Source organism: Pseudonaja textilis, chromosome 14 (assembly GCF_049901715.1).
Source record: "Pseudonaja textilis isolate UNSWEBS1 chromosome 14, rPseTex1.2, whole genome shotgun sequence".
Taxonomy (NCBI): domain Eukaryota; kingdom Metazoa; phylum Chordata; class Lepidosauria; order Squamata; family Elapidae; genus Pseudonaja; species Pseudonaja textilis.
In genome coordinates, this window is record NC_142003.1 from 461,840 (window position 1) to 489,606 (window position 27,767).

Sequence of the window (27,767 nt, forward strand, 5' to 3'; positions counted from 1 at the left end):
GCTCGGTCTGCCCAGCTGCTAGCAAGCACCCATCTGGACACGCTGCGCCTTCGGCTTTCCTCCTGGAGTTCTGTAAGTACCCTGGCTGGCCAAGGACCCTCCTGCACCGTCCCTGGACAAGAGCTGCTCCCCTCCAGGCTAACGGCACCTCTTGGGGAGGGCAGTGAAGTAGATGCTCCCTCTGGGATGCAGGCGGGTGAGCCAGCCAGTGGCCGCGTGGCTGGACCTGTCCTCCTCCTGCTTCTAAGCATTGCCTGAGTTCACTCAGGCCAGGATGGAGGGCTTGGGATTATTGTCTTGCTGTCTGAGCACCCAGGAGGCAGAGGCACCGGGGAGGGAGCCGGTGCAGGATCTGCACATTGTAGCTTTTGAAGTGGAGGGGGCTCCCAAGGATGAGCTAGTCCCACCCTCTGCAGGAGTACCAGTCCCATCATCCTGGGAAGTGGGGTTGCACACCCTCTTTTTAATAATTCCAGAAATGGAGACCCCCGTAGGTGGACTGAAGTCTGCTGCAGTCCAGATCTTATTGCCAGGAAGTGTAGAATAAATGAAGTCAGAATGCAAAGCAGAGCTAATAACTCCACCTGCACGGAAACGCTAAGAAACCAAAACTGCATTCAGCACCAGAATAAATTTGCACTGAAGACAATCCCAAATAGGACCAATCCATTGATGAAATGATCCAAGATCATTTCTTTCAAACAACTTTTAGTGTTGGTGTATGCTACAACAGACTCACATTTAAGGCATCTTTTCCAATTGCCTTCTTGAAGTCCTGAATGTGATTACTTGCTGGCAATTAAAATACCTTTTCTGGCCCGAGTCTCCCTGCGGTTGCTGTGCCCCCCACAACCTCAGGGTCTGCCCTGGGGCAGGTGAGCTGGGCCAGCTGCTCAGCCTCTCAGGGCTGAGGAGTGTTGGGTCACTTGTGGCAACACCCTGGTTTTACAGAGAAGCAACGGGAGCTGGTTCGGTGGAGGCTAATAACTTCCATGTCTCTGAAGAAGCCCAGGAGGCCTTCAGAGGAGACGCAACTGCTGTGAGCAGTGAGGGAAGGGAAGCGGCACGGAGCAACCGAAACGCTCTCCCCCCTTCAGCGCCTGCTGCAAACCGCTCAGAGTAAGGGGGTCTTCTTACCAGCAAACCTGGAGGCCAGCTGAGCTCAGCACTGACAACCATGGCGGCTTTTGAACCACAGCCTGTCCTCTTTGCACGCTCCGCATTTAGTAGCGCCATAAATCATTTGCTCTGACAGCCCATCCTTGACTGCATCCCTTCCTCCTTTTCTTGTGAAGCAGAGAGAGCCTTCCGTGCAGGTGAAGGAGCCAGGTGGGGGCTGCTCCCCAAGGCAGGCTTGGTAGGAGGGTCTCACTTCCAGGGCTGCTACAATCCCCAACCTAGAAGCCGCAGGCAGCCTTCAGCCCCGAAGTGGCCGGTGTGGACAGCTCCTGCCGGCCTCTCTTCTCTGCGGGCATTGTGGTGGATCTGGCCTTCCCAGCAGAGCCATTGCATGTAAATGGCAACTTCTTCTCATTATTGTCTTTGGAAAGGATTCTGTTATGCCCTAAAAGGTATTTGTTTTGAACTTGTTATCATTAGGGTTTTTTTTTTTCTGTCTCCCTTCCTTTTTTTTTGGCTGGATCTGCTCATAATGAGAAGAACGTGGCCATATATGGTAGCCTGCCTGCATTTGTGCAAGCAGAGAGCTTTGCAAACGGCCGGCCACTCTGCCTTTGGGGGCTTGGATCCCTTTGAAGCTCTCCGTGGGGTTAAGGGAGCTCTCCTGGCTTCTCCCCAAAACGCCCCTTTATTCCGTAAATGAGAGGAAGACGAGGCTAAAGATTTTAGAAGAAACAGACGAGCGGAGGAGGGTGAATCAAAAGGTGCTTGGAACCTTTCTTTCTGCCCCTTAAAAGTTCTGGGAACTTTTCAAAAATCTGCACTCTGGCTGAAAAGGGCAAGGATTGGGAAACGGAGCAGAAAGCTCCAAACTTCTCCATCTTCATTGTGTGTGACGAATTCCTGTCTCTTGAGCTTAGCAGCCCACAGGCAGTTGCAGCTGGCAATATTTATATTGTCTGCAAATGTTTAGATCCTGCCTTCCTGACTCTGCAGTGCAGGACCTCCAAGGCAGCTAAGAAATGCCACTTTCAAACCCGCAATTAAAAGACAACGTAGCCCCAAAAGATGCCGTCAAAACAACCTCAATGAGGCAGAGGCTTAACCAGCTCAGCAAAAGAGGAAGTGACATGTGGAGACAAGGCCTGAGGTCTGCCAAGGCTGGGCCAACCCCAGGAAGGCCACGTTTGCAGTTCTGCTGGCCATCGGTGGCTGAGCAGGGCTTCCTCTGTGGACTCAGCTGACCTGTGATTATGTCATAAAATATCTTGACCAAAGGCCAGCCGGTCTGGCCAAACAAGCGATAAAAAGTTTCCAGTCCTGATCTGTTGGTAACACAGGGGCAGAGAGACCCGCCATGGAATCTGAAAATTTCCCAGGCTGTTTTCCTGGATAAAAGTTTGAGTTGCCACAAGCCAACAGGCCAGACGGCTGGTCACCGGCCTGCTTGGGTGAGAAGCTGGCAGCGGGACTTCCAAGGCAGCACATTTTTTTATTCCTGATGCTGGGAGCTGGCAGGAGAAGGTCTGTCCTCTCCCTGCTTCAACAGGAATTAATTAATATTCTCTTGAAAAGAAGAGATATTGATCATTATCTCACGCATAAAACAGTATCAAGGAGCCGGACTTCATTGCTAAACGTTGCCTTGAAGTTATTTTTCACTGCGAAAAGTATGCACTTTATTTAATAGAGCTTGATGTTAGAATTAACCCAACTTTCCAAAGGTAGTGATCCTTTTCTGAGTGATGGGTTTGCTTGGAAAGGCCCCTCTCCCCTAGCCAAGCAGCCATTCTGGCAACCATCCTGTTCATCAAAGCAGCACCCTGATCTCTCTTGCCAGAAGTGTCCCCCCCCCTTTTTTTTTAATCCCAGGCTTTGCTTAAAATGTGGACATGGGTGATGTCTGTTGAATCCTGCATCCCTGCGGAGGGAGGTCCTGCCCGGTTTAGCCCGGAGGGAGATGTTGTGCCAGCTCAGGGCTTCATGGGTAACCGAGTGGGCTCTCTCTCCCCGCAGGTGCCCTTTGAGCCAAAATGGCACAGAAGAGCCAACTCAGCGACGATGAGAAATTCCTCTTTGTGGATAAGAACATCGTCAACACCACGGTGGCCCAGGCCGACTGGGCGGCCAAGAAGCTGGTCTGGGTCCCTTCGGAGAAGCATGGCTTCGAAGCCGCGAGCATCAAGGAGGAGAAGGGGGACGAAGTGCTGGTGGAGCTGGCCGAGAACGGGAAGAAAGTGACCTTCAGCAAGGATGACATCCAGAAGATGAACCCGCCCAAGTTCTCCAAGGTGGAGGACATGGCCGAGCTCACCTGCCTCAACGAAGCCTCCGTCCTGCACAACCTCCGGGAGAGATACTTCTCGGGCCTCATTTACGTAAGTCTCTCGGCCCCAGAAGGCAGGGGGTCCATCGCCAATTGCCTCCCCAGCCCTGTGAACTCCAGGGGGGCGATGGCCGTCCTCCGTCAGCACAGCCAAAGGGGCAGGAAGCGCACCCAGGGCCCAACGGATCACGGCAGCCGGGCTGGGGAGGTTTTGTTCATTTTGGTTGCTATAATGCGCAAATAAGGGGAAAAGGAAAAGGGAGATGAGTGGCTAAAGAGGGGTGAAGACTAGAAAGCCAAGAAGAAAGTCCCAAGCAAAACCACACACACACACACACACACACACACACACCCCCTGCCCTGCTGCTCTTTCCATCTGGCTGCTTGTCAGGGTGAGCTGGGCACAACTAGTTCGACAAAATTCTGCAGGAAGCCCCTGGGCAGGAGCAGAGCTCTCTTCCCTTTTTCCTAGGGGTTTCCTGGGAACTCGCGGCTCTCTTTTCTGTCCCTTTGGCGGGGGGGGGGTCCACTTTCTGGGAAAGGAAAGCCGCTTCTTCTGCAGTCCATCCCTCCCCCCTCCCGCCGCCAAAAGAGGTTGGCGCTTTGATCATTTGATCACAGTTGCCATATTGACTTTTTTGACTCCCTATAAGGGCATCTCCTGATTTAGATCTCTGCAATTACCCAGGTCCATCTATATATACACCTCCAAGAACAGCAACTCCATGAATACGTAGCAAGACAATAAATATATTGGGGTATCTGTGTCTTCTTGTCAAAAGGTTTGCCAAACTGAACTTGCACCAAGGCGGGAGATGAGAAGGACACGACTGAGACTTCTCTTGTTTAGCACTTTTCCTGCACATGTTTCCACACCCAGACTAGCCTCCTTCACATCGGAGGTCCTGAGAAAGTGCCACTTTCCTTTGGGGTGGGTGGGGGGGTGGGTGGGGGATTTGTGGCTGAAGGCGGAGGGGGAGAGAGGAGCTCCAGGCCGGAAGGGGTGTGTGAGATTTGCACATGGAGGGAAAGGTTTATGCCCTTGTAAATCTGGGAGCCACAAACACAGATCCACAAGTGGGACATCATAAAGCTTCTTCCCCACATTTATGGGCCTCTGGCAGCCTTGCGAGGAGGGAAGGGTGTTTCTTCCCGGTCATAATGATGATGGGTGAGGCTGCCGGGGCTCCCCTGGCAGAGTGTCTAAAGGCAGCCAGGACCAGCCGGGGGTGGGTGGGGGGGGGCAGGGGGGGCATCGGCAGACTCGGGAAGCCATGATGGAGAAAAACAGAAAGTTGCTCCCCAACCCGTGCAAGTCCCCAGGGCTTCTCCTTCACCTGCGGCCCCAAATACGGAGGCTCTCTTTCCCATCTCTCTGGGGGGGGGGGGACCCTGGGTGGCCAGACCCCCTGGAAAGCCCCCCCTCACCCAGCCAGCATTTCCCTCCCGGAAAGCCCCGGCTCAGCCCCTGCAAGAGGTCCGTTGCCAGAACAGCCGGGACCTGCCTTCTCCGGGTCGGCCAAGAGCCATACCGGGCGCTGCTTGGTGTGAAATCTTTGGGACATTTCCTAATATGGTCAAGAAGAGGAAATCCCAGGCCGCAGATTTCAGCCTGGCTGGATCTGAAAGGCAGCCTGGGTGCATCTCTGCAATTACGGACCTGGAAGCTTTAATAGCAGATTTTGGGGTGGGGGGTGAGGAGCAGGCAGCAGAAAACACCCTTGGGGATGCTGCATCGGTTGCCTTGGCCCCAAACCTTGGGGAAGAGGAGGACTGACCCCACCCTTCACAATGGGGGGTTAGTGTGGAAAGTGCTGGGCATTTACAGGCATCCTGGGCTGATCCAGAAAACCCCCCCCCATTTCCCCTCCCATATAGAATAAATCCGAGGCATTCCCCTCCGTCTCCTATGAGCTCCAAGGGGAGAGGGCTGCAGAGAAGGTGCCAAGACCTGAGCAGGATGGGGAGGGGTTTTGAGCTACGGCTGTCGTGACTGGGATGGAGCCTCCCTGTTCAGAAGCAGTCCACCCCTGGATGCCAGACCCTGGGAAGGAGAGCTGCCCTTGACATCTCTGCCCTCCCCGCCCCGCAAACGCCCTGGTCCCTGCAAAAACCAGCCTCCTCCCAAAGCGTCAGGCGCCAGGGATGTGGTGGTCCCAGGTGAGGGGCCTGACCGCTTGGGGGTCTTCTCTTGCAGACGTACTCGGGGCTCTTCTGCGTGGTGGTCAACCCTTACAAGCAGCTGCCCATCTACTCGGAGAAGATCGTGGACATGTACAAGGGGAAGAAGCGCCACGAGATGCCGCCGCACATCTACGCCATTGCCGACACCGCCTACCGGAGCATGTTGCAGGGTAAGGAGTCGGTTTCTGCCCCACCCCCACACACCCCAGTTGCTCCATCTGGCTGGCCGGCTCCTCCACCATGGAGCAGGGGTGCCGGAGCATTCTTTGCGGTCCTTTGGTCAGCTTGTGACTCAAAAAGGAAAAGCTCTCCGTCCAGCCGCCCATGCCGGGGAACGTGGCCAGAGAGAATCCCAGGGCATAGCTGGGCAAATAGGGGCATGGCGGAGAAGGCAGGGCAGGCAGGCAGAGTTCCCAGTTGGCAATCAGGAGTCTGCCATGCCATCCTTCGCCAGGGAGAGGGAATTCCTTCTGGAACCGTCTACCACTGGCCTGAGTGGTACGCTGGTGGCAACCTTTGGGCTTGGGCAGCCGGGTGCCTGACAGTCGACCCCTAAATCCCCCTCCCCGCCCTTGGCAAAAGGGCTTCTGGTTGGCTGGACAGGAGTTGGATTCATGTGCAGCTTTGTGGTGCAGAGAGGATGCCCCCACCCCCCCGTGGCTTGTGGGTTCTGTTCTCTCCGCTGGGGAGCCTTTCTGAGCCCGCAGCCGGAGGGCCCTGTGGCTGGGCAGAAGCGATAGCTGCGCCTCTGGTTTCCCTTTCCGGCTGCTCCCTCTGACACAGGCAGCTCCCTGTCGGCCATTGTGGCTGGAGAGCTGGTCATCTCTGGCAGCCCCAGGAGGTGTCGGCAGCACCTTTGCTGGCTCCTGTGAACACCTCCATGGAGTAATCTAGGATCTAAGCCCATTGGGATGAGGCTGGCAGGGCCAGTGGAGGAGAACAGCCTGGGTCTGCAGGGGAAGCTTCGGTGAGAGAAGCCAGGGGGGGCCTTGTGAATCACCGGGTATTTCCAATGTGTAAAAGAGCCAAGGTGGGGTTTGTGGAGACTTTGGTTTTGTGGATGGGCTGCCCTGGAAGATCCAAATGCTCCAAATTGCGTGGTCCTCCTTTTGGGTCTGATGCCTGAAGGGCCTCCGTCGATGCTTCCGCCCAAAGGCTGGCCTGCTTGTTGGGTAGCATCCAGAGCCCCCTTAGAGCCCCCGAAGAGGCCTCTGCTCTTGGGGGCGCATTTGCTGGGGCTACGGGGCGGCTGCGGGTGCGGGGAGGGAGCAAAGGAGGCAGCTGGAGGTTTCCTACCAGGCACCGCTGCCCTGTGGGGGCTTGCGAGGATCTGCTCACAGCACCCTAGGAGACAAAATATCTTCGCTTAGACCCCCCTGCCCTGTTGCCTGCATAGATGCCAAAAGGACAGAGGAGCAAATGTATCATTTAAGATCGTTTGCAAGCAAATGTTTGCTTCACTCAAGCCGGTTCAGAAAGCGTCGTCCGGCTAATTTACTAGCAAATAACACTGTTCGGTTCCTGCCAACGTCACTTGTGGGCTTCCAGCTGCTGCTATAAATCAACGGTATTGATTACATGTTTATCTTCGGGAATAACACGGAAAGGGAGAGGAATGTGGCGTGCGGAGCTGGTGGTTTATGTCAGCCTCTGGCAGGCTGAGCCCGTGAGGAGCTTTTCCGTGACTGAGCCGTAGGGCGGACCCAGCGGCCAAGGCAAAGGCAGGTGGTCAGTTGCCGGCTGCGAGTGATCGCCTCTCCAGCCTTTCTGCAGAACTCACCCTCAGCCGCAGCTGCCTCCCGCTGGCTGCCCTCTGGGCACACCTGGGGCGCAGGAGCCCTGGGGCCGCCAGCCTGGCACCCGAGCCAAGGAAGCTGCTGCCAGCTTCTGCGGCTCCTTCCCGGCTTCTCGCTCTTCTTTCTCCTTTTATGGCCAAGCTGGTCTTTGCAGGAAACCCACCAGGCCAGCAGTGCCGAAGCAGGACAAGCCGCCCTCTGGGATGGGAGCAGAGGCCGGCCTGTCCGGGAGGGGAAGAAGTGCTGGGGGTGGGGGAGGGGTCTCAGTTCCACAGGCACAGGGTTCAGCCTCTCATTGCGGGGGGGCCAGGAGGGAGGGGGTGCTGAAGTAGAAACCCCCCAACTCCAACTGTTTCCGGCCTGCAGGACTTCCAGCTAAACGGAACATCCCTAAGTAAACCTAAGAAACAGGCTTCCTATAGCCACTGACCAGTGGTGGAAGCAACATGCTAAAATGCCTTGGAGATTAAAAACTGGCCCCCTGGTCCTTTCTCGGCCGTTGGGACGGGTGTGGGGAAGGTTCCTCTCCAGGTTGCATGTAAAAAAACTGGCATTGCCAAACTGCCTTCCTCCCCTGCACCAGCTGTGCGGTTCTTCCCTGGTGGCCGGTCAGTTGGCAGCCCTGGGCTTTCTGCTCCAATTTCACCTCCAGGGGGGCAGCTGAAGCTAGGGTGCAGGTAGACACACACACACACACCCCGACACCTTCCTGCTTCCCTCAAAGCCTTTGCCAACTGCCTCCACCTTTACTCCAGCTTGGGGTGGGGGGCGTATCTTTGGCTTTTCCCCTGTGGATTTTGGAGACCCTGAAGCTCTGCCTGAAATCCACCTCCGTGGCCCAAAAGGACTCTTTGTCCGGACCTCATCCACAAATAGCCCTGTTTGCGTCTCTAATCCCATATTCCCTCAATCCTTTCCCTCTGGATACGAAAGCCGGGGATTGGCCTCCCTGTCGGGAAAACGGGATAAAAGCCAGTGCAGCAGTGATGGGTCATGCCGGGGGCACCGAGCCTGGCCTGCCTGTGCCAGAGGGGAAGCGCCCTTGCTCCGCCTGGCACGCGGGGCGTCCCAGTTCACCCCCAACACCCCAGTTTCAAAGAGGGGCAGTAGCACTGGTGGCAGAAACCGCCTGCCTGGGCAAGACCAGCTCCAGGGGTCTCTGGACCCCTCCCCGAAATCTCACGGCTCCCTTTTCTGTCCACAGATCGAGAGGATCAATCCATCCTTTGCACGTAAGTAGAGCCAGAAGAGTTAGCAGGCTCCCTTGCAGCTCCCTTTTGGTGGACTTTTAAGGGCGCCCAGCTGCCGGGGGGCAGCCCGGTTGGATAACAACTGCTTTAGATCCATAATCACAGCAGCCCCCCGCTGCGGAGAACCCCTGGGCCCTTCCCAGGTGGGCTCCTCATGGCAATGCCACCAGGCCAAGGCAACCTTCTCCCCTGCCCCCCCCGCCCCCCGCTCCCCCCTCCCAATCCCTTCCCCTAGGGCGGAACCCCTCGGGGATTCAGCCGGAAAGGGGCGGAGACCCTTTAGGGCAGATCTGGTACAGCAGCTCCTGCCCAGGTGGAGGTGATGAAGGAAGCTCCCAGCAGGGACTGTAGTGACAGGGAGTGATGGGGGTTGTAGTCCAGCGCACCCAGGAGAGGCATGCTTGGAAAGAGGCTGGCTTGTTCTGGCCAGAAATGCAGCCGAAGGAGGGAGGGACAGAAAGCAGGGAGTTCAGAGGATTCGGGGAGGGGATTTGGGGGGAGAGCTTTCTCCATCAGTGGCCTCCACTGGCGTGTTTGTCCCGGAGCCCCCCGTTTGTATCACTCCACGGTCGCCTTTGGGGCTTCTGAGCTGGGAGGCCAAGCCGGGCATCGGCTCCTGCAGCCAGAGGGGCCCTCGCAGGCAGCCGAGCCCAGGAGAAGCACCTGCCCTCTGGCCTTATCCCCCCATCCTTTGAAGGGGCCGAGAAAGACGGGCTAGCCCTGCCCATCCCCCCAGCCGCAGGGCCAGAGAGGCCAAGAGATGGACTCCCTCTGGCCAGGGAGGCTTCCTGCAAAGCCCAGGAGGTGCCAAGGCAGCTGGCCTGGGGGACCCGGGACAGAGGTGGGAGAGCCCCCTCCCCATGCACAAGTCACCTTGAGGCAGAGCACAGCTCCTCAAAATCTCCTCCCCCGTCTTCGGCCACCCCGGCTGATCGGAGGGGGTCATCTGGAAGAACAAGGAGTCCCGCAGGAAGCGGCTGCCTGGCCTTTTATGGCTCGCCTCCACCCGGGTCTGTCCTGTTTCACCCCCATCCATCATGGGGGAGAAAAGGCGCCTCCAAATTAGGAAGAAGAATTGGCAAGGCGGCTGGCTGGCGTGGGAGGCCGCAGCTCCACCGCCATGCCTCTCCTGGCAGTCCCCCCCCCCGCCGCTCTTAGCAGGGGGCTGGATCCCTCCACCCAGGAGCTCCTCAAGCCAGCCCCTTCCCTGATGTGAGCCACCCGGTCTCCCGGTTTCCCAAGTTGCCACCAAAGAGATCGCAAAGCATCCTCCTGAGTCCGATGGACTCCGGATCCAGGATGGCTCTAGAATGATGGAAGGAAGGGAAGAAGAGAAGTGCCGCCTATTAGCTACTGCCCCGAGTGCCAGGCAGCCTGGCATACGTGGGCAGCCAGACCAGGGTGGAGATCCCCAGCTTCAGTCCTTCTGCCACTGTTCTAGTCCTCATGGAGCATAAGGAGGGGCTGGGGGTCTTCCTCCCCCTCCCAGCAGGGCTGTCAGACTGCCAACCCCCAAAAGTGCCCACCAGCCCCTCGGGGGTGGGTGGGCTGGGCAAAGCTCCCCAAAGAGGCGAGGGGGGAGCGCGTGTAGGGGGCAGCCGAGCATGAGGGGGGCTCCAGCGGGAGAGCAGATGCTCAGAGGGGGGGGCGCTTTTGGCCTCTGGAGCTGCCCTGCGCTTCCTCCTTCCTCCCTCCGCAGCTTTCAGGCTGGGAGCCCCCCACTTCATGTCTTTCTCCTCCTCCTTCCCCCAGGGAGAATCGGGCGCAGGCAAGACAGAAAACACCAAGAAAGTGATTCAGTATTTGGCCGTGGTCGCCTCCTCACACAAGGGTAAAAAAGACGTCAGCATCACGGTGAGCAGCCCCTGACCCTCCCGTCAGTCTAGTGGGCAGCCATGGGGGGCGGGGGGGGCTTCTTTCTCTGGGGACACCAGGTGGCGCCCTTTCAGACCAATTTTCAGCCACAGCAGGAAGAGGATGACAATGGGGGGGGCGCGGTGCAGTATTTTTTTCCTGACTCCTAGGTAACACCCACCATTGGCTCCCCCAACCCGACATCCTCTGAGGATTTGGACTCAACTGAGGCCAAACTGGCCCAGCCGTACGCAGGCAGGAGTGATGGGAGTTGTAGTCCCTGACTTCTGGAGGCTGCCAGTGGGGCAAGGCATGTCAGGTGGTGCCTGCTTAATCAAAGGCAGGCATCGAGGCGCCCATTGCCAGGCTGAGGGGCCACATTTTGGGAGGCAGCACAGACTCCAGAGGCGAAAGACACACACACACACACACACCCCTGGTTGGGTCAGATCTATCCCCCCGGCGTGGGTTCTCTGGGCCTGATGTTCTTTGCCTCGCACAGCTGGAGGCGGGGGAGGGGGCTGAGGCGAACAGTGGCAGACACACTTTGCCAAGGGGGGCCGTCCAGGAACCGAGACTAACGCTTCTTTTATGCCGTGTTGTTTGACTGCAGCAAGGGCCAAGTTTTGCTTACGTGAGTAACTGGATTCAGCGTGTGTGTCAAGGCACAGCCTGTAGATCTGCATGGTGTGGTTGCACTCCCGCCCCAAGGAGGGTCTGGGGGTCCCGAGGTGCCTGCCCAGAGCGCCCCGGGGCTAACCCGCCTGGTTGCCCACCTGAATCTCGGCCGCACATAAGGCTGTTTCTTGGGAGCAGGCCGGTCCTTCCTCCAGCTGCTCCCAGGCAAACAGGATTGTGCCCCTCCCAACCCCCCCCCCCCGCCAGGGTTCTTTCCGGAAGGAATGAATGCTTTGTTTCTGGACCCCCCTGAGTGGGCCGACCCAGAGGGGGGGTGTGTGGGTTGGGGGCTTATGGAAGCCAGTCCTACTTCCCAGGTGACCCCCGTGTGCCAGCAGAGGGACGGATTCGATCTTCTTGGCTTGCCGTGTGCATCTCCCCCCTCCCTTGCCTGCCCTCCCGCCCTGGGGGTGGGGGCTGGGGGTGGGGGGGGCATTGCTGGGTCTCCTCCTGCATGCTGTGCATCTGGCTGAGCCTGCCAGCCTTCCTGCCAGGGAGAGGTTGGAGCGATTGGGGGGACGCAGCGGGGGCTACCGGTGGGGAGGAGAAGCTGGGACGGGGAGCGGAGTGAAGTGGGAGGACATGCCAGAGAACTACCCCTGCCAATTTAGAAAGGGGAGCAGAGACCCTTGGAGGGCAAAGGAGCGTAGAGAGGGGTGTGGAAGCCAATAGCCGATCGGGCGGCTTTTCACCACCCTCAATGTCTTCTTCCAAAGCCTCCATCAGCCTCGGCCCTTGCGCTGAGGTGGGGGTGGGGCATCCCCTCCTCCTCCTCCCAGCTTCAACTGTGATGAGAGGTGACGGGAAAGGGGCCGCTCTTTAGCATGGCTTGGAGGTGTGACTTGGTTGGTGTGTACCTGCCTGGGTGTTCCTTTTTCTGCATGCAAAAGTCGTCTTGTTTTAAAATATGAATCGTGCATTGTCATAGCCAGTATTTAACCAAGTTAATAGACGCCGTGCAATCTGCTTCGGGCTGCATTAGAAGGAAGGTTGTGCGCAACCATTCCTTCGGCCCCCTTGCCTAATTTCTGTTGCCCTCGCCTTGCCAACTGAACGCTGCGGCGGCAATTGCAAACAAAATACTCTGTTTTGCTTTGGCCTAATGAATGTGCTGAAAAAAAGGTACGGGTTGCGGCCGATTGCCTCTGTGGTTGAAGACAATCCAGGATGCAGCAATCGGCCGTCTTGAGCAGTTTTACCCAAAAAGTAAAAGAAGGACCAAGTCCCACAAAGAGTGGAACCGGAGGCCAGAAGGAGCCACAGGGAATCTCCGTGTAGGTAACATGCATCTAAGTTGGCGGCGCTTCCCTGCGGCAAAGGCAGCTCGAGAACCCTGCGCCTCTCGGAGCATTTGGTCCAGGCAGAGAGGTTTTCCCTGGGGGCAGCTTGAATGGCCCCCCAACCCTTTTCGATTCTCGCCCTCCTCTGCCCGGCCACGGACTGACAGCCAAACCCTTGGATCAATTTTAGGGTGAGTTGGAAAAGCAGCTTCTCCAGGCCAACCCCATCCTGGAGGCTTTTGGGAACGCCAAAACTGTGAAGAACGACAATTCCTCCCGATTCGTAAGTTGACAACTTCTTGAATAGGGGAAGGCAGGGAGGGGAAAGGGGCCCCCTGGAAACTGGCAAATGGAGACTAGGACTTCTCGTCCCCTGGGAAGGGAAGGGAAGGGTTATAAAGCGAGGCTATAGGACCCCCACCCCACATGGACAACCGCCTCTCCAAAGCCCCACCCACCCAGGCCGTCTCCTTTCTCCAACAGGGCAAATTTATCCGCATCAACTTTGATGTGACGGGGTACATCGTGGGAGCAAATATTGAAACCTGTATCCTTTCTCATAACCCCCCCACCCTTTTTGCTTCTGGCAACGGCCTTGTTTTACCTCAATGTGGGCAAGTTAGCGAGTATTTATTTGACAAAATGGTTTGCTTGCTGAACCTTCACGGACAGATTTGCTGGAAAAATCTCGCGCTATTCGTCAGGCCCGAGAGGAAAGGACCTTCCACATCTTTTACTATTTACTTGCTGGGGCCAATGAACAAATGAAGCGTAAGTCGCCCCCTTGGCCGATCTTAGGGGAGGGGCAGCCCAGAGCAGCTGCGGTTTCTGGTGGGGGGAGCGGGGTCTCCCTCCCCCCAGGGGTATTGGCACTGAAGCCAAGAGGGTGTTCCTGCTCTCCACGGGGGCTCCGGGGGTGGGAGGGGACTTTCCCTTCAGCCCCTTGGGTAGGAGTGGGCCTTTCAGGGCCAGGCTGGCCAGGGCGGAGGAGCAGTGAGGCCAAGGGGCCCCAGGAGTTTGGGCCCAGAGCCGGGGAGGTTCCCGGACGGCTCTTGGCCTCACGGAGGTTTTGCTCTGCCTGCCTTGCAGTGGATCTTCTGCTGGAAGGGTTCAACAACTACACCTTCCTCTCCAACGGCTACGTGCCCATCCCTTCTCAGCAGGACAACGAAATGTTTGAGGAGACCCTGGAAGCCATGACTATTATGGGATTCACAGAAGAAGAGCAGATTGGTAAGAGACCCCAAGAGGAACTCTGGCTCTGGGTGTTTGGAATGCAACCGCCTCCCTCGGGTTCCAGGGCTTAGAGGCGAGGCATCTTCCGGAGCCCTGGCACATGGGGAGCCTGGGTGCAGGTGTCTTCTCGACCCGATCCTGACCCTCTGTGAGCTCGGTAAAGCCTCTGGTGGAACAGTGACGGGGAAGAAGGCCCCTGTGACCGGGAGGGAGAATCCAGCAGCTACCCAGAGACGACCTTTGCTTTTCTCTCCTTCCTAACCTCACAGCGATGCTGAAAGTCGTCTCATCAGTTCTCCAGCTTGGCAATATTGTCTTCAAGAAGGAGCGAAACACTGATCAGGCCTCCATGCCGGACAACACAGGTTGGTGCCAAGCAGTGGGGGAAGAGTTGGGTCCCCGAGGCGTCCAGGTGGCCAGAGCAGCCTGGTCAGCCATGGATGGTCTTCACGATGACGACGCCTCTTGATTCCAGCTGCCCAAAAGGTTTGCCACCTCACGGGCATCAACGTGACAGATTTCACACGGTCCATCCTCACGCCGCGCATCAAGGTCGGGCGAGATGTTGTGCAGAAGGCTCAGACCAAGGAGCAGGTGAGGAGGCCAGCTCGGCTCTCTGGCCCTGAGCCTCGATGCTCTGCTGGTCTGGGTCTCCGAGAAGCTCAGCCCAGCTGCCCTTCCCTCTGTAGGCTGACTTTGCTGTCGAGGCCTTGGCCAAAGCAACCTACGAGCGCCTCTTCCGTTGGATCCTGAGCCGGGTGAACAAAGCCCTTGACAAGACCAAGAGGCAAGGCGCCTCCTTCTTGGGCATCCTGGACATTGCCGGCTTTGAAATCTTCGAGGTAGGGCCCGGGGCGGTTCCAGGGCACTCGTGGCTGCGCCCTTTCTGGCCGGGAGGCGTGACCGGCGGCTCCCACTGCCTTTCCAGATCAATTCCTTTGAGCAGCTTTGCATCAACTACACCAACGAGAAGCTCCAGCAGCTCTTCAACCACACCATGTTCATCCTGGAACAGGAAGAGTACCAGCGCGAGGGCATCGAGTGGAATTTCATTGACTTTGGGCTGGACCTGCAGCCTTGCATTGAGCTGATCGAAAGACCGGTGAGGGGGCCGGGCCCTGCCCTCCGCCTCCCACCTTCACGCATGTAGGAAAGCGGGCGGGAAACGTGGAGCTTTGGGGCGGTGCCGGATTTGGGAGTCAGGGCTTCCTGCCTGAGCAGGGGGTTGGACTGGAAGACCTCCAAGGTCCCTTTCAGGTCTGTCTGCCTGTTATTTCCCAGGATGCAGTGGGTCAGCAGAAAACCTCCGTTAAAATGCTGGTGACCTGGACAGGAGGGGACAGGAGGGGTTGGCCACCTGGATGGTTTGAGCCCTTCCCCAGAGCGGCCCCCGTCCCCTCAAGGCCGGCCTCTCCTCCCCCTGCTGAGCAAAGCCCCAGATCGGACCTTTGGCTGCTCCCCCTGCCAGCGAGTTGGGCAAAGGCTGCTCCGCCGCAAGTCCCCAGAACTTGCCTCATGCCCCCCCGCTTGCTCTTCCAGAATAACCCCCCCGGGGTCTTGGCCCTGCTGGATGAGGAATGCTGGTTTCCCAAGGCTACCGACACCTCCTTTGTGGAGAAGTTGTCCACCGAGCAGGGCAGCCACCCCAAGTTCCTGAAGCAGAAGCAGCTGAAGGACAAAACCGAGTTCTGCATCATCCACTATGCCGGGAAGGTACCGAAGAGGCCGCGTTCCCCGCTCTCCCTTGGCGACCCTCTTGCAGGAGGCCCTGCTTGCCTCGCCCCCCACGCCAGCTGCTCCCGGGTGGCCTTCTGGCCGCCGCTGGTGACCCCTGCGGCTCTTTGGTTCTTCTTCCTCAAGGTGTCCTACAACGCCAGCGCCTGGCTGACCAAGAACATGGACCCTCTGAATGACAACGTGACGGCCTTGCTGAACCAGTCTTCCGAGAAGTTCGTGGCGGATCTCTGGAAAGACGGTAGGGAATAAACCGGTGGGAACCAGGGTTTTATTCAGCTACCAACTGAGCAAGGTCGGAGGTCCTTGGAGCTGCTGCCCCCCCCCCCCCAAAAAAACCCCTGGGCCTCCCTGGAATTGGGTGGGAGCAGCTCAGCGGTGGGTGGAGCCTCGCTGGCCAAGGCACCTGACGCTGCGCCCTCCCTTGTATGGCAGTGGACCGCATCGTGGGCCTGGACCAGATGGCCAAGATGACCGAGAGCTCCCTGCCCAGCGCCTCCAAGACCAAGAAGGGCATGTTCCGGACGGTGGGACAGCTGTACAAGGAGCAGCTGACGAAGCTCATGACCACCTTGAGGAACACCAACCCAAACTTCGTCCGCTGCATCATCCCAAACCACGAGAAAAGGGTCCGTGCCCAGCGGGGCTTCCACGGGGCAGGCGCTGGGCAGCCCTTCCCTCAGCCCTGCTGGACTCCAACTCCCATCAGCCCCAGACAGCCACGGGAGTTTGGGTCCGACCCATCTGCGGACAGAGAGACTGGGGAGGGCCGGCACAGACCTGCGCTCTGCTTCCCCCCTTAAAGGGGGGCTGGGTCTCTTTTGGGGGGAGGCAGCGTTTCATTCCAGGCTCTGGAGGCGGAAGGCGATGCATTCCAGGCTGCTTCTGGGGGGCTGTTTTAGGCCACCTCAGGACTCCCCCATCGGCCCCTCCCTTCCTCCTCCTCCTTTCCCTCCAGAAGGGTCACCCCTCCCCCCCATTTCTTCCAGGCAGGGAAGCTGGACGCCCACCTGGTGCTGGAGCAGCTGAGGTGCAACGGGGTCTTGGAGGGCATCCGCATCTGCCGGCAGGGCTTCCCAAACAGGATCGTCTTCCAGGAATTCCGGCAGCGGTAAGGGGGCCTGGAGCCCATCCAGACGGGCAGGAGCCAGGGGCCCAAGGGAAAGCTCCCCTCTGGGGAGAGGTGGGCAGCTTCCCCCAGAGAGCTGGGTCTTCAGAAGCCTTGCGGAGACCAGGGAAGCCCCCTTTCGGAAGAGGGTCTGGGGGCCTGAGCCGTTCTGGCCGTAAACCAAGGCTGACCCAATGGATTCCCCCCCCTTCCCCCCACATGAGCAGAGCAGGTCTGTGGGGTCGGGGCCGTCTGGGGGGGGGTGTCTGGTGGTTTGGGGAGGGGGCTATTTCTAGGTGTTTCTCCACGACAGGAGCAGGAAATGGAACCCGGCAAGAGTTCAGCCGGGCTTAAGGCCGCCGCGAAGAGAGTGACGGCAGGTTTTTGGGGTGCTCTTTTCCCCACAGGTATGAAATCCTGGCTCCCAACGCCATCCCCAAGGGCTTCATGGACGGGAAGCAGGCCTGCATCCTGATGGTGAGCGTTTCCCCCCTCCCTGCCTCCTTGCAGCTCCCGGCTGCTCTCTGGGAATCCCAGTTTGGAATTCGTTGAGACCGGCATGAACGGATTGCGCTGAAGTTCGAAAGTCCATGGGATAAGAACAGCCGTTCACTTCCTTCCCGATGAGGCTCTTGTGCCTGAGTAACAGCTTCTTGGCACCTGAAGCGCAAACTCCACCTGTTGGACTTCTGCTGGCCAAGCAGCGCCTGCCCTGTTGGGGAGGAAGTGGGAGAATCCTTGAGCTTCTCCCGAGGACCAGCGGCATATTGCATCCCCCCCTCCTCCCATAGATCAAAGCCCTGGAATTGGATCCCAACCTGTTCAGGATTGGCCAGAGCAAGATCTTCTTCCGGACTGGCGTCCTGGCCCACCTGGAGGAGGAGCGAGACCTCCGGATCACCGACATCATCATCTCCTTCCAGGCCCAATGCCGGGGCCACCTGGCCAGAAAGTAAGGCTCCCTCAGGGCAGCCCCGCACGCCCTGGTTTGAGTGCCAAGGGGCTCTGAATGGAGGGAGGGGCTGCCTCACTGCAGGGCCCCCCCCCCCCCAGGTGCAAGGCTCCATGCTCCACTTCTGCAGGGCTTTTGCCAAGAGGCAGCAGCAACTGACAGCCATGAAGGTCATCCAGAGGAACTGCGCAGCTTACCTGAAGCTGAGGAACTGGCAGTGGTGGAGACTCTTCACCAAAGTAAGTGGCTGCTCCTTGGGGAGACTCCCGGGAGCCGGACCGCCCTGGGGTGACAGGGGAGGCTGGGAGGGCCGCATCCCCCCCGCTCTCCGGCCCTGGCGGGCTGAGCCCCAGAGGGGCCCCACCAACTCTCCTTGTGCAGGTGAAGCCGCTGCTGCAGGTCACCCGGCAGGAGGAAGAGATGCAGGCCAAGGACGAGGAGCTGAGGATGGTGAAGGAGAGGCAGTTCAAGGCCGAGGCGGAGCTGAAGGAGCTGGGGCTCAAGCACAGCCAGGTGAGCCCGCCTGCTCCTCCTCAGCCCCAGCACCCTTGCGGGGCAGCGGCTCCTGAGCTCTTCTGGCCCGTGGAGGGGTTGGGGTGCCCAGGGAAGGGGCCACTGGCCGACCGGCCCGCTTGCCTCCTCAACCTCTACGGCACAGTCCGCGGCGTTGCTGGGGACCCCGGGAAGCCGGAAGGTGGGCGCTGCGGGAGGTGCAGGCGTGGCGTTCTGAGCCCAATCCTTTGGTGCCGCCCCCCGTCTGAATGCCCTCCTCTCCCTCCGGAACAGCTGAGCGAAGAGAAGAACCTGCTTCAGGAGCAGCTGCAGGCCGAGACGGAGCTCTACGCGGAGGCCGAAGAGATGCGGATCCGCCTGGCTGCCAAGAAGCAGGAGCTGGAGGAGATCCTGCACGAGATGGAGGCCCGGCTGGAGGAGGAAGAGGAGCGCGGGCAGCAGCTGCAGGCCGAGAAGAAGAAGCTGCAGCAGCAGATGCTGGTACCCGGGCGGGCTTGAACCCCACCCACTGCCGGCTTCCCGGGGCAAAGCTGGGTCCCTCAAGCCCCACGAGGCTGCGGGGGGAGCCAGGGAAGAGCCACGCCGGCACGGTTCCCTCTGCGAGGACTAGTGGCTCGGAGGAGCCTTAATTCTGCCTGCCGTGTGCAAGGCCGAGTTGGGGGCCCCAGAGACAGCTCAGCCCGGGAGCTTTCGGGGGGCCCAAAGAGCGAGCGCTCCGAGCGAGGAAGAAGCCGAGGCGGCTTCAGGGCCGGGAGCCGTTAGTGGCCGTTGGTCCTCCCCCCTCACGTCTCCTTCTCCCTCCCTTGTGACCCCCAAAGGACTTGGAGGACCAGTTGGAGGAGGAGGAAGCTGCGAGGCAGAAGCTGCAGCTGGAGAAGGTCACCGCGGAAGGGAAGATCAAGAAGATGGAGGACGATATCTTGGTCCTGGAAGACCAGAACAACAAGCTCTCCAAGGTCGGTGCCGGCTCACCCCCCCGCCCTCCCCCACTGGCCTCCAAACGAGGCCAGGGAAATGAGGAGAGTGCCCCCTCCCTGCCCCCCCCCCGTGTGGGCGAGCCCCCGGTCCTGCAGGGGGGCTGCTTTGCCTCCGACGGGTCGGCCAGCCAGCCTTGCAAAGACGCCCCTGGGAGACAGGCCAGGCTTCGGTGCCGGTGGGCCATGCCCCGTGGGCACCCCTGCCCGAGGGCCCCCTCCTCCTGCCGCAGGCTTCAGGGAAGGCCTCTTTCCTCCCCCCAGGAAAGGAAGCTCCTGGACGAAAGAGTCAGCGACCTGACGACCAACCTGGCCGAAGAGGAGGAGAAAGCCAAGAACCTGACCAAGCTGAAGAACAAGCACGAGTCCATGATTTCGGAACTGGAAGTCCGCCTGAAGAAGGAAGAGAAATGCCGGCAAGAACTGGAGAAAATGAAGCGGAAGCTGGAGGGGGACTCGAGCGACCTCCACGAGCAGATTGCCGACCTCCAGGCCCAGATTGCTGAACTGAAGATGCAGCTGGCCAAGAAGGAGGAGGAGCTGCAGGCCGCCCTGGCCAGGTGGGGCCCTCCCCCCGCCCCCAGCTGGCTCTCCGGGACAGGGAAGGGGCCAGGCGGCCTCCGCAGGGCGGGCGTGCAGAGGGCGCACTTGGCCGCTCGTCTTCCAGGGACGCTTCGGAGGGAGGTCCCCCCTGGCCAGCCGGGAGGTCGCTTTCCCACCAGGGACCTCCTTTCTGCTCCCTCCTCCGGTCCTTCTGCCGGTGGGAATCCCTCGATGCCCCCCAGACGAGACCAGCCTTTCGGCAGTCAAGCCGGCTGGCCTTGCGGTTGAAGCCCCTTTCGGCTTCCCTCACCCAGGCTGGAAGACGAGATGAGCCAGAAGAACAATGCGCTGAAAAAGATCCGGGAGTTGGAAGCCCACATCTCGGACCTGCAGGAAGACCTGGACTCTGAGCGAGCGGCACGCAACAAGGCCGAGAAGCAGAAGCGGGACCTGGGCGAGGAGCTGGAGGCCCTCAAGACGGAGCTGGAAGACACCTTGGACAGCACGGCTACCCAGCAGGAGCTCAGGTTGGACGGGGGAGTCCGGGACCCGCCTGGGGCCGGGGGTGTGTGTTCCAGGCTGACCTGTATGGGTGCCGGCCATTCCGGTGGAAAGGGCGGGGGGTCAGGGAAGGGTGGGGTCCCCCCCTCATGCTCCTTTGTGCCGGGTCTCAGAGCGAAGAGGGAGCAGGAGGTGACGGTCCTGAAGCGAGCGCTGGAGGAGGAGGCGCGAGCCCACGAGGCCCAGGTGCAGGAGATGCGCCAGAGGCACACCCAGGCCGTGGAGGAGCTGGCCGAGCAGTTGGAGCAGTTCAAGCGGGTAACCCAGGCGGGCAGAAGGGGGGCCCACCGCGGAGGCCGTGCCCGTCCCACCCGCCTGCCCGGCTGAGCGCCTTTGGTGCTTTCAGGCCAAGGCCAACCTGGACAAGACCAAGCAGACGCTGGAGAAGGGCAATGCGGACCTGAGCAATGAGATCCGGTCGCTCAGCCAGGCCAAGCAGGAGGTGGAGTACAAGAAGAAGAAGCTGGAGGGGCAAATGCAGGAGCTGCAGTCCAAGTTTGCCGAGGGGGAGCGAGTCCGGACGGAGCTCAACGAGAAAGTCCACAAACTGCAGGTAACGCCGGAGGGGCGGGGGGATCCTTCCCCACCTTGACAGAGCAGCCGGCCGGGGAATCCCCCCGACCGGCTGCGGGCCTTCCTTGTCCGTGGCTGGCAGAAGGCAGAGCTGGGGTTCCATGGTGCTGTGCCGTCCATGGGACTTTCTCAGAAGGGAATCCTGTCCAGCCAAGGTCCCACGAACACCGTGGCTCTTCTCTCCTGTCGGGGCTGCTGGGCGCCCAAGAGGGGCTCCGTGGGAGAGCTCAGAGCGGGCTCAGCTGCTGAGAACGGGGGCCTTCGCTCCACCTCCAGCCCTCCCATCAGATCCGCCTGCTGCCTTCCTGTTGCTTTGGGGAGCCGTTTCACCTTGTTCTTAGCTGCTACTTTCCCGGAAACACCGGATGTCAAGGCTGGCAATGAAGCACAAGGCAGGTCAACGTTCCCGGTGCTCTTTCCTTTTCCTAGGCAGAGGCTGAAACCATGGCGGTTCTCCTGAACGAAGCCGAGGGCAAGAGCATCAAGCTGACCAAAGATGTGGTGACTCTGAGCTCCCAGCTGCAGGACACCCAGGTAGGGGCTTTAGGGGCTCCGATCCAGGGAAGGAGGGGGCGAGTCTTGGGGAAGGGGCTCACCGAGGGCTCTCCCGCTACCCAGGAGCTGCTGCAGGAGGAAACTCGGCAGAAGCTCAACCTGTCCACCAAGCTCCGGCAAATGGAGGACGAGAAGAACGGCCTGCAGGAACAGCTGGAGGAAGAGGTGGAAGCCAAGCAGAATCTGGAGAGGCAGATTTCAACGTTAAACGTGCAGGTCTGAGCAGTTGTGATCGTGCGGGGTTACGCCTTGCCTCTTTATCCCTAAGGTTGGTTGGGTTCCGTCACTCGTTTAGACCCACCGCAATGGGCCATTGAGCCCGACTCGACCCGCAAGCAAGGTTACAACCTCAACCTCAATGGGTCATTGCCCGTTAGTGTCCCAAAACGTGGGGCCCTCCCAGGGCATTTTGTTGCGATGCGCCCAAGAGAAGATGCAAAATGGTGCAGGCACCCAACCTGCCCTGGAATGACAGACCCTCCCCCACCAGCCTTGAAAGACGATGGCGGGGGGGGGAGGGGCTGCCCTGTTGAACCGACTCAAGGAGTCCTCCTGGCTCTGTCTCTGAACCCCCCCGCAGCTCTCAGACTCCAAGAGGAAGATGCAGGAGTATCTGGGCACCATTGAGACCATGGAGGAAGGCAAGAAGAGGCTCCAGAAGGAAGTCGAGGGCCTCACCCAGCAGTTTGAGGAAAAAGCGGCTTCCTACGACAAACTGGAAAAAACCAAGAACCGGCTTCAGCAGGAGCTGGATGACCTTGTGGTCGACCTGGATAACCAACGTCAGATGGTTTCGAACCTGGAGAAGAAGCAGAAGAAATTTGACCAGGTGAGAGTGGAAACCTTTGATCCGACGTCTCCTGTCAAGCGATATTCCAGTGCAACTGGACAGTCCATTGATGCAAGTCTCTGTTTGTCTCCATTAAGACACCTGTTGATTAATTAAAGGTTTCACTAAATGAATTCAGTATATCCATCGAAGCAGTTCTAGCATTGTTAATATTCCACCCGGTCACCTGAATTTTGTAGGCAGGGAAGGAAGAGCAGGTGGGGGCTGCTCGTTGAGCTTGGCGCTAAGGCTTCATTCACGTGACCCCCAGCGCCTTCTCTACTGTCGTAGATGCTGGCGGAGGAGAAGAACATCTCTTCCAAATATGCTGAGGAACGAGACCGCGCCGAGGCCGAAGCCAGAGAGAAGGAGACCAAAGCCCTGTCACTGGGCCGGGCTCTGGAAGAGGCCCTGGAAGCCAAGGAGGAGCTGGAGAGGGCCAACAAACTGCTGAGAGCAGAGATGGAAGACCTTGTGAGCTCCAAGGATGACGTTGGCAAGAACGTAAGTCCCCTGCCCCGCTCCTCCTCCTCCTCCTCCTCCTTCCCCCCTCCCCCTCCCCCTCCTCTCACGCCCTTTTCTCTGGGAAGGTCCATGACCTGGAGAAGTCCAAGCGGGCCCTGGAGCAGCAGGTGGAGGAAATGAAGACTCAGCTGGAGGAGCTGGAGGACGAGCTGCAGGCCACCGAGGATGCCAAGCTGAGGCTGGAAGTCAACATGCAAGCGCTGAAGGGGCAGTTCGAGAGGGACTTGCAAGCCCGCGATGAGCAGAACGAAGAGAAGCGCCGGCAGCTGCAGAAGCAGGTAGAGGAGCCCCCGCCCCACCCCCCCCTCCCGTTGTGGGCCTCCCTTCCAGGCCAGGCAGAGGGAAAGCGACCCCTTCCTTGGCGGGCATCCTCCGTTGAGGGCTGCGGGAGTTGGCAGGGTGAGAACTCCACGCTGCGTGGCGTCACCCCTCCTGGTCTCTCCTCCCCCTTCACCAGCTCCACGAACTGGAGGTAGAGCTGGAAGATGAGCGCAAGCAACGGGGCCTGGCAGCGGCCGCCAAGAAGAAGCTGGAGGTGGACCTCAAAGACCTGGAAGGGCAGATGGACTCAGCCGTCAAGGGCCGTGAAGAAGCCATCAAGCAGCTGCGGAAACTGCAGGTTGGGAAGGCCAGCCGCCCCCCGCTTCTCCAGGGGTGGCTCCAGATGCACCCAGGGGACAGCCCCCCTGCCCTCCCCACTGGTCCCAGAAGAGGGGGCCGTCTGGGGGAGGAGGGGGGTGACTCGGGCGATGCAGGAGGAATGAGCCTGAGCTAAGGAGTGACCCCCCACCCCCAGGCCCAGATGAAGGACTTCCAGCGGGAGCTGGACGATGCCCGGGCCGCCCGGGAAGAGGTCTTTGCCACCGCCCGGGAGAACGAGAAGAAAGCGAAGAACCTGGAGGCAGAGCTGATGCAGCTGCAAGAGGTAAGCGGCCGGGAGGCTGGGGAGGCCGGGAGGGGATTCGGCTCTACCAGGAGCTCCGTGGACACCCACCGCCCAGGACACGCTTGTGGGTGAATGCGGCTGCGGGGGTGAGAGAGAGAGAGAGAATGTGAGTGGAGGAGCGGTGAGGGGCTGAAGTGGAAAGACCTGCGCTGTGTCAGCCATGGGGGTCACTCCGGCCGCCCCCGGGTGGTTCTGGGGGAGGACTGAAGCCGGGCCAAGGCGCCATTCGAGGCCTCTCCTGTGCCCACGGGGGGAACCCGACCAGATCGAGCCCTCTCGGGCCGGCTTAAGTGGCCGTGCCCCGGTTCTGAAAGGGGCGCCCGGGAGTCCCATCCGCCTGGAGAGAGGGGCGCTCAGGGAGCCTCTTCCTTGGCAGGACTTGGCTGCCGCAGAGCGGGCCCGGAAGCAGGCCGAGCAGGAGAAGGAGGACCTGGCTGAAGAGCTGGCCAGCTCTGTCTCGGGGAGGTAAGAGGCCAAACGGAGAGCCACTTGCATGAGCAGGACCTGGGAGCTGGAGGGGGCAGTGGGGGGGGCAGCGGCTGCTGGTGGCCCCGTGCAACATCCCCCACTGCCCCCCAGGACCAGCCTGCAGGACGAGAAGCGCCGCTTGGAGGCCCGCATCTCCCAGGTGGAGGAGGAGCTGGAGGAGGAGCAGGGCAATATGGAGGCCATGAGCGACCGCTTCCGCAAGGCGGTGCAGCAGGTAAGCCCCCGGGGTGGCAGGGTGGGAGGGCGGGCAGGGCAAAGGCGGGACTTGCTCCGGACGGCAAATCCCGCTCCTTCCCCCCAGTCGGAGCAGCTGAGCAACGAGCTGGCCACGGAGGAGCGGGCCGCAGCGCAGAAGAACGAGAGCGCCCGCCAGCAGCTGGAGCGGCAGAACAAGGAGCTGAGGTCCAAGCTGCAGGAGATGGAGGGGGCCGTCAAGTCCAAGTTCAAGGCCACCATCTCGGCCCTGGAGGCCAAACTCAGCCAGCTGGAAGAGCAACTGGAGCAGGAGTCCAGGTACCCAAAGCCCAGCTGCGTTGTGCGGGGTCTTTGCCGGCTGGGGGTCCAGCTGTTTGGCACCAAACCTCCAGGCCTGGGCTTGGGAAGCTTCCTAGGAGAATTCGGAGGTGCCATCACGGAGTCATTCAGGCGGAACTAAAAATGCCCCCTCCCCCCGTTTCACAGCATCTTTTAAACGTTGCATTCTGTTCTGGGTCAATAAAACCCCTTTTCGTGGAAATACAAAGCAGCCGATTTCGAAATGATTTGACCTGAACAACTGGGAAATGTTTTTTAAAATGCCCGAGTTTTCCTTCCTTCGCACTGGGCGCCATTCATAAGGCAGAGGCTCCATGGGAGGATCGTGCCCGGCCTTCGGACTGGGCTTCATGTGGACTAGCGCCTTTGAGCGCTTTCCTGCCTTCCTGCAGGGAGAAACAGGCGGCGGCCAAGGCCCTGCGCCAGAAGGACAAGAAGCTGAAGGAGACTTTGCTGCAGGCGGAGGACGAGAGGAAGCAGGCCGAGCAGTACAAGGACCAGGTGGGTGCCCGGCTGTGCCAGGTGTGCTGTGGCAGAGCCGAGTGGGAGCCTCCACTCCCATCATCCTCTGCTGGAAACACCGGGGCCGCTTTAGGTCCTCTCAGGCTGCCTCTGAAGCCCCTGCCTCCCCCCCCCACCCCAGGCAGACAAGGCCAGTGCCCGGGTGAAGCAGCTGAAGCGGCAGCTGGAGGAGGCGGAGGAGGAGTCCCAGCGCATCAACGCCAGTCGCCGGAAGCTGCAGCGGGAGCTGGATGAGGCCTCGGAGAGCAACGAGGCCCTGGGGCGGGAGATGGTGGCCCTGAAGAGCAAGCTCAGGTGAGGGCCCTGCGCCTCCCGCGGGCATTGGCCCCTCCTGCCCAGCAGCCCTGACCCGTCTCCACCCAAGGTCTTCTCGCTCGGCGGGCACTGGCAGCTGAGGGTACCCCGTTCTCCTCTGGGGCCCCCAACCAGCCCCTCCTCTGCCCGCCTGCCAAGGTGCCGCCGGCTGGGGCTGATGTCGAGGGATGCTTCTCTCTTTCAGAGGGAACCCAGAAGCTCCGCAGTGACTCAGCAGGTACCCGGCCTCCCCCCTGGCAGCCTGCTTGTGATCGCAAAGCCCCAACCGGCCGTTAGGCCCCTGGAAATCCAAGCCAGCCTCGGCAAGCTCTGAAGGCCTGGATTTCTCGGGGGCCGCGGCTTCTTCCGAGAAACCAATATTACAGTTTGCTCTGCAGGCGCCTCCTCTCTAGAAGGCTCCTGCCCCTGGTTGCCTGCTCCAGGCCCCCGAGCCCCGGTCCATGGCCTGGCACCCATCCATAGCCTGCCAGAAACCCCACCAGCCAAGCCCCACCCACAGGATGCAGGCTGTGCGCGAAGCCCTGCCCCTTCGATCCTGGGAGTGGCAGCCCCCGAGCGGCTGAGTGGCAGCTGCTTCCCCGCCCCCCGATGCATGTGGGAGCTTTGGGGGGGCAACCTGGCTGCTTTCATGAGCAACGGAGCTGCGCCAGGGCCCGGTGCTTTTCCCCCAGGTGCTCTTGAAGCATGAGCAGCCCTGGGACCAGGGGGGGTGGGAGGGCAGCTGCCCCACCCCACGGCCAGGCCAGGCCTGCTTGCTCCTTGTTTGCAATGCAGAAGCACAGTGCTGGGGCTGGCGCCCTTGGAGCCTGGCTCAGGTGGGCAGCCGAGCCCCAAGCTCCTCTCTCTCTTGGTGCCTGGCAAAGGGTGGGGCTGCTTCTGCCAGCCGCCGTCTCCCCCACCTTGAGATGGGAATTCATGCATCAGCCCCAACTGGGCAAAACCTCCCGGGGCCTCTTGAGCCGCTTCCCTTCTGTAATATTTGTAGGTTCTCCTTCGCAGGAAACCTCCCCACCAGCACTCGGCTTTGCGGCTGCCACTGAAAAATGTGTGTGTGCGCTAAGCCAAACTCCTGCTGCAGCTGCTGCACTTCACCCACTTTTCTGCTGGCCTCTTTCGTTCCTGCACAGGAGCGGAGTGGTTAGAGCCGCCCCTTTGCCACCGTGCCGTTCTCCATGTGCCACGGAAAAGGCTGCCCTGACTCAGTTCTTGATCAAAGCGGTGGGGGGGGGTCTCCGATGCAAGGAGAACGTGTGGCCCTTCCTCTCAGTTTAGGGAAAAGGCGAACTGCGTTTGTGGGGAGGGGGAATTGAAGGGAAAGGGCCAGAAAGCCTCCAGCAGGAAGCTTCAGCCGGAGGAATGCCCTATTAACCCAAGGAACTCTCTGCCACAAGACATGGAGGGCAGGAAAAACGTGGAAGGAATTGGGGAGCCAGCAGCCCCCGGGCAGAGTGGCATCTCCGGGGCCTCTTCCTGGTCGGAGGCCCTGAAAGGATCTCTCTCTCCTTTCGGAAGGTGGCACCTCCTGCCCTGAAGCCCCCACCGGAGTCTCCACTCCTCCTCACCCGTCTTTCTCCCAACTGCAGGCGCGGGAACGAGCCGGTGTCCTTCGGCCCCCCACGCCGATCGGGGGCTGCTGGTGGCGGCAGGCGGTCGGTTGAAAATGCTGCCGAAGGCTCCGAGGAGGAAGGAGACCCCCGGGACGCAAACTTCAACGGAACAAAACCCAGCGACTAACCAGCTGCCCCTCCACCCCGCTTGCTCGTTTGGCTGCTGCCCCAAAGGAAAGGGGGGGGCCCTTAGCAGCACTCTAGGCCGCTTCGCCTGCCCCAAAGCCACGTCCTCCGACCACAGCTGCCTTTCCTCCCGCCGCTGTAGACACTCCTAGCCGTGGTGGCCTGTCGTAGCCGCGCAGCTGCCTTTCTGCAAGGGAGACGCCGTGCCTGGGCAACCAGACCAGGGCCGCCCCCCACAGTTGCTCCGTAGCCCTAGGAGAAAGCCCACTTGCCTTGCTCCCCGCCCCCACAAATTCTTGTGCTTCCCTGTTGCTTCCAGACTTTCAGAAGGCACCCCAACATTTGCCAAACCCCAAGTGCCTTTTTGAGTCACTGCTTTGGGGGAGGGAGGGGGGGGAGGGACAGGACGAGAAAACAACTCTCACTACTTGGGATGACCTTTGTGCTTCACACACACACACACACAATTAATAAAGGTTGTTAAAAATCAGAAGAGCCTGAGTGCAAAGTGTGCAGGGAAGCACCCCAGGGACAACTCACAACAGGGTCTCTTCAGGCAGAGGACTAGGAACTTGTTGCCTTTTGGAAAGTAGGTGAGAGGAAGGCTGCTTCGTGTTTTTGGGCCAAGTTTGCAGGGA

At 60.0% G+C, this 27,767-nt stretch overlaps 1 protein-coding gene across 4 annotated transcripts; it reads left to right on the top strand.

The window, feature by feature from the left end:
- Positions 1-27,616, top strand: MYH11 (myosin heavy chain 11). Of its 4 annotated transcripts, XM_087912770.1 has the most exons (42): positions 1-72; positions 3,136-3,497; positions 5,643-5,799; positions 8,630-8,657; positions 10,427-10,529; positions 11,143-11,163; positions 12,678-12,770; positions 12,971-13,034; positions 13,160-13,258; positions 13,577-13,720; positions 13,993-14,088; positions 14,199-14,317; positions 14,413-14,565; positions 14,652-14,825; positions 15,263-15,436; positions 15,584-15,698; positions 15,893-16,086; positions 16,447-16,568; positions 16,973-17,042; positions 17,357-17,517; positions 17,648-17,756; positions 17,899-18,030; positions 18,304-18,510; positions 18,849-18,986; positions 19,269-19,564; positions 19,862-20,074; positions 20,222-20,366; positions 20,455-20,661; positions 21,111-21,215; positions 21,300-21,452; positions 21,817-22,065; positions 22,357-22,569; positions 22,656-22,868; positions 23,048-23,209; positions 23,387-23,515; positions 23,913-24,001; positions 24,116-24,239; positions 24,327-24,538; positions 24,952-25,060; positions 25,203-25,375; positions 25,581-25,613; positions 26,980-27,616. In XM_087912770.1, the coding sequence occupies exons 2-41, from the start codon at positions 3,153-3,155 to the stop codon at positions 25,603-25,605; spliced, it is 5,835 nt and encodes a 1,944-aa protein (XP_087768896.1). In that variant the 5' UTR covers positions 1-72; positions 3,136-3,152; the 3' UTR covers positions 25,606-25,613; positions 26,980-27,616. The 4 variants fall into 4 exon arrangements, with proteins under 4 accessions (XP_087768896.1, XP_087768894.1, XP_087768897.1 ...); XM_087912768.1 differs by lacking the exon at positions 25,581-25,613; XM_087912771.1 differs by lacking the exon at positions 11,143-11,163.
- The last annotated feature ends 151 nt before the right edge of the window (positions 27,617-27,767 follow it).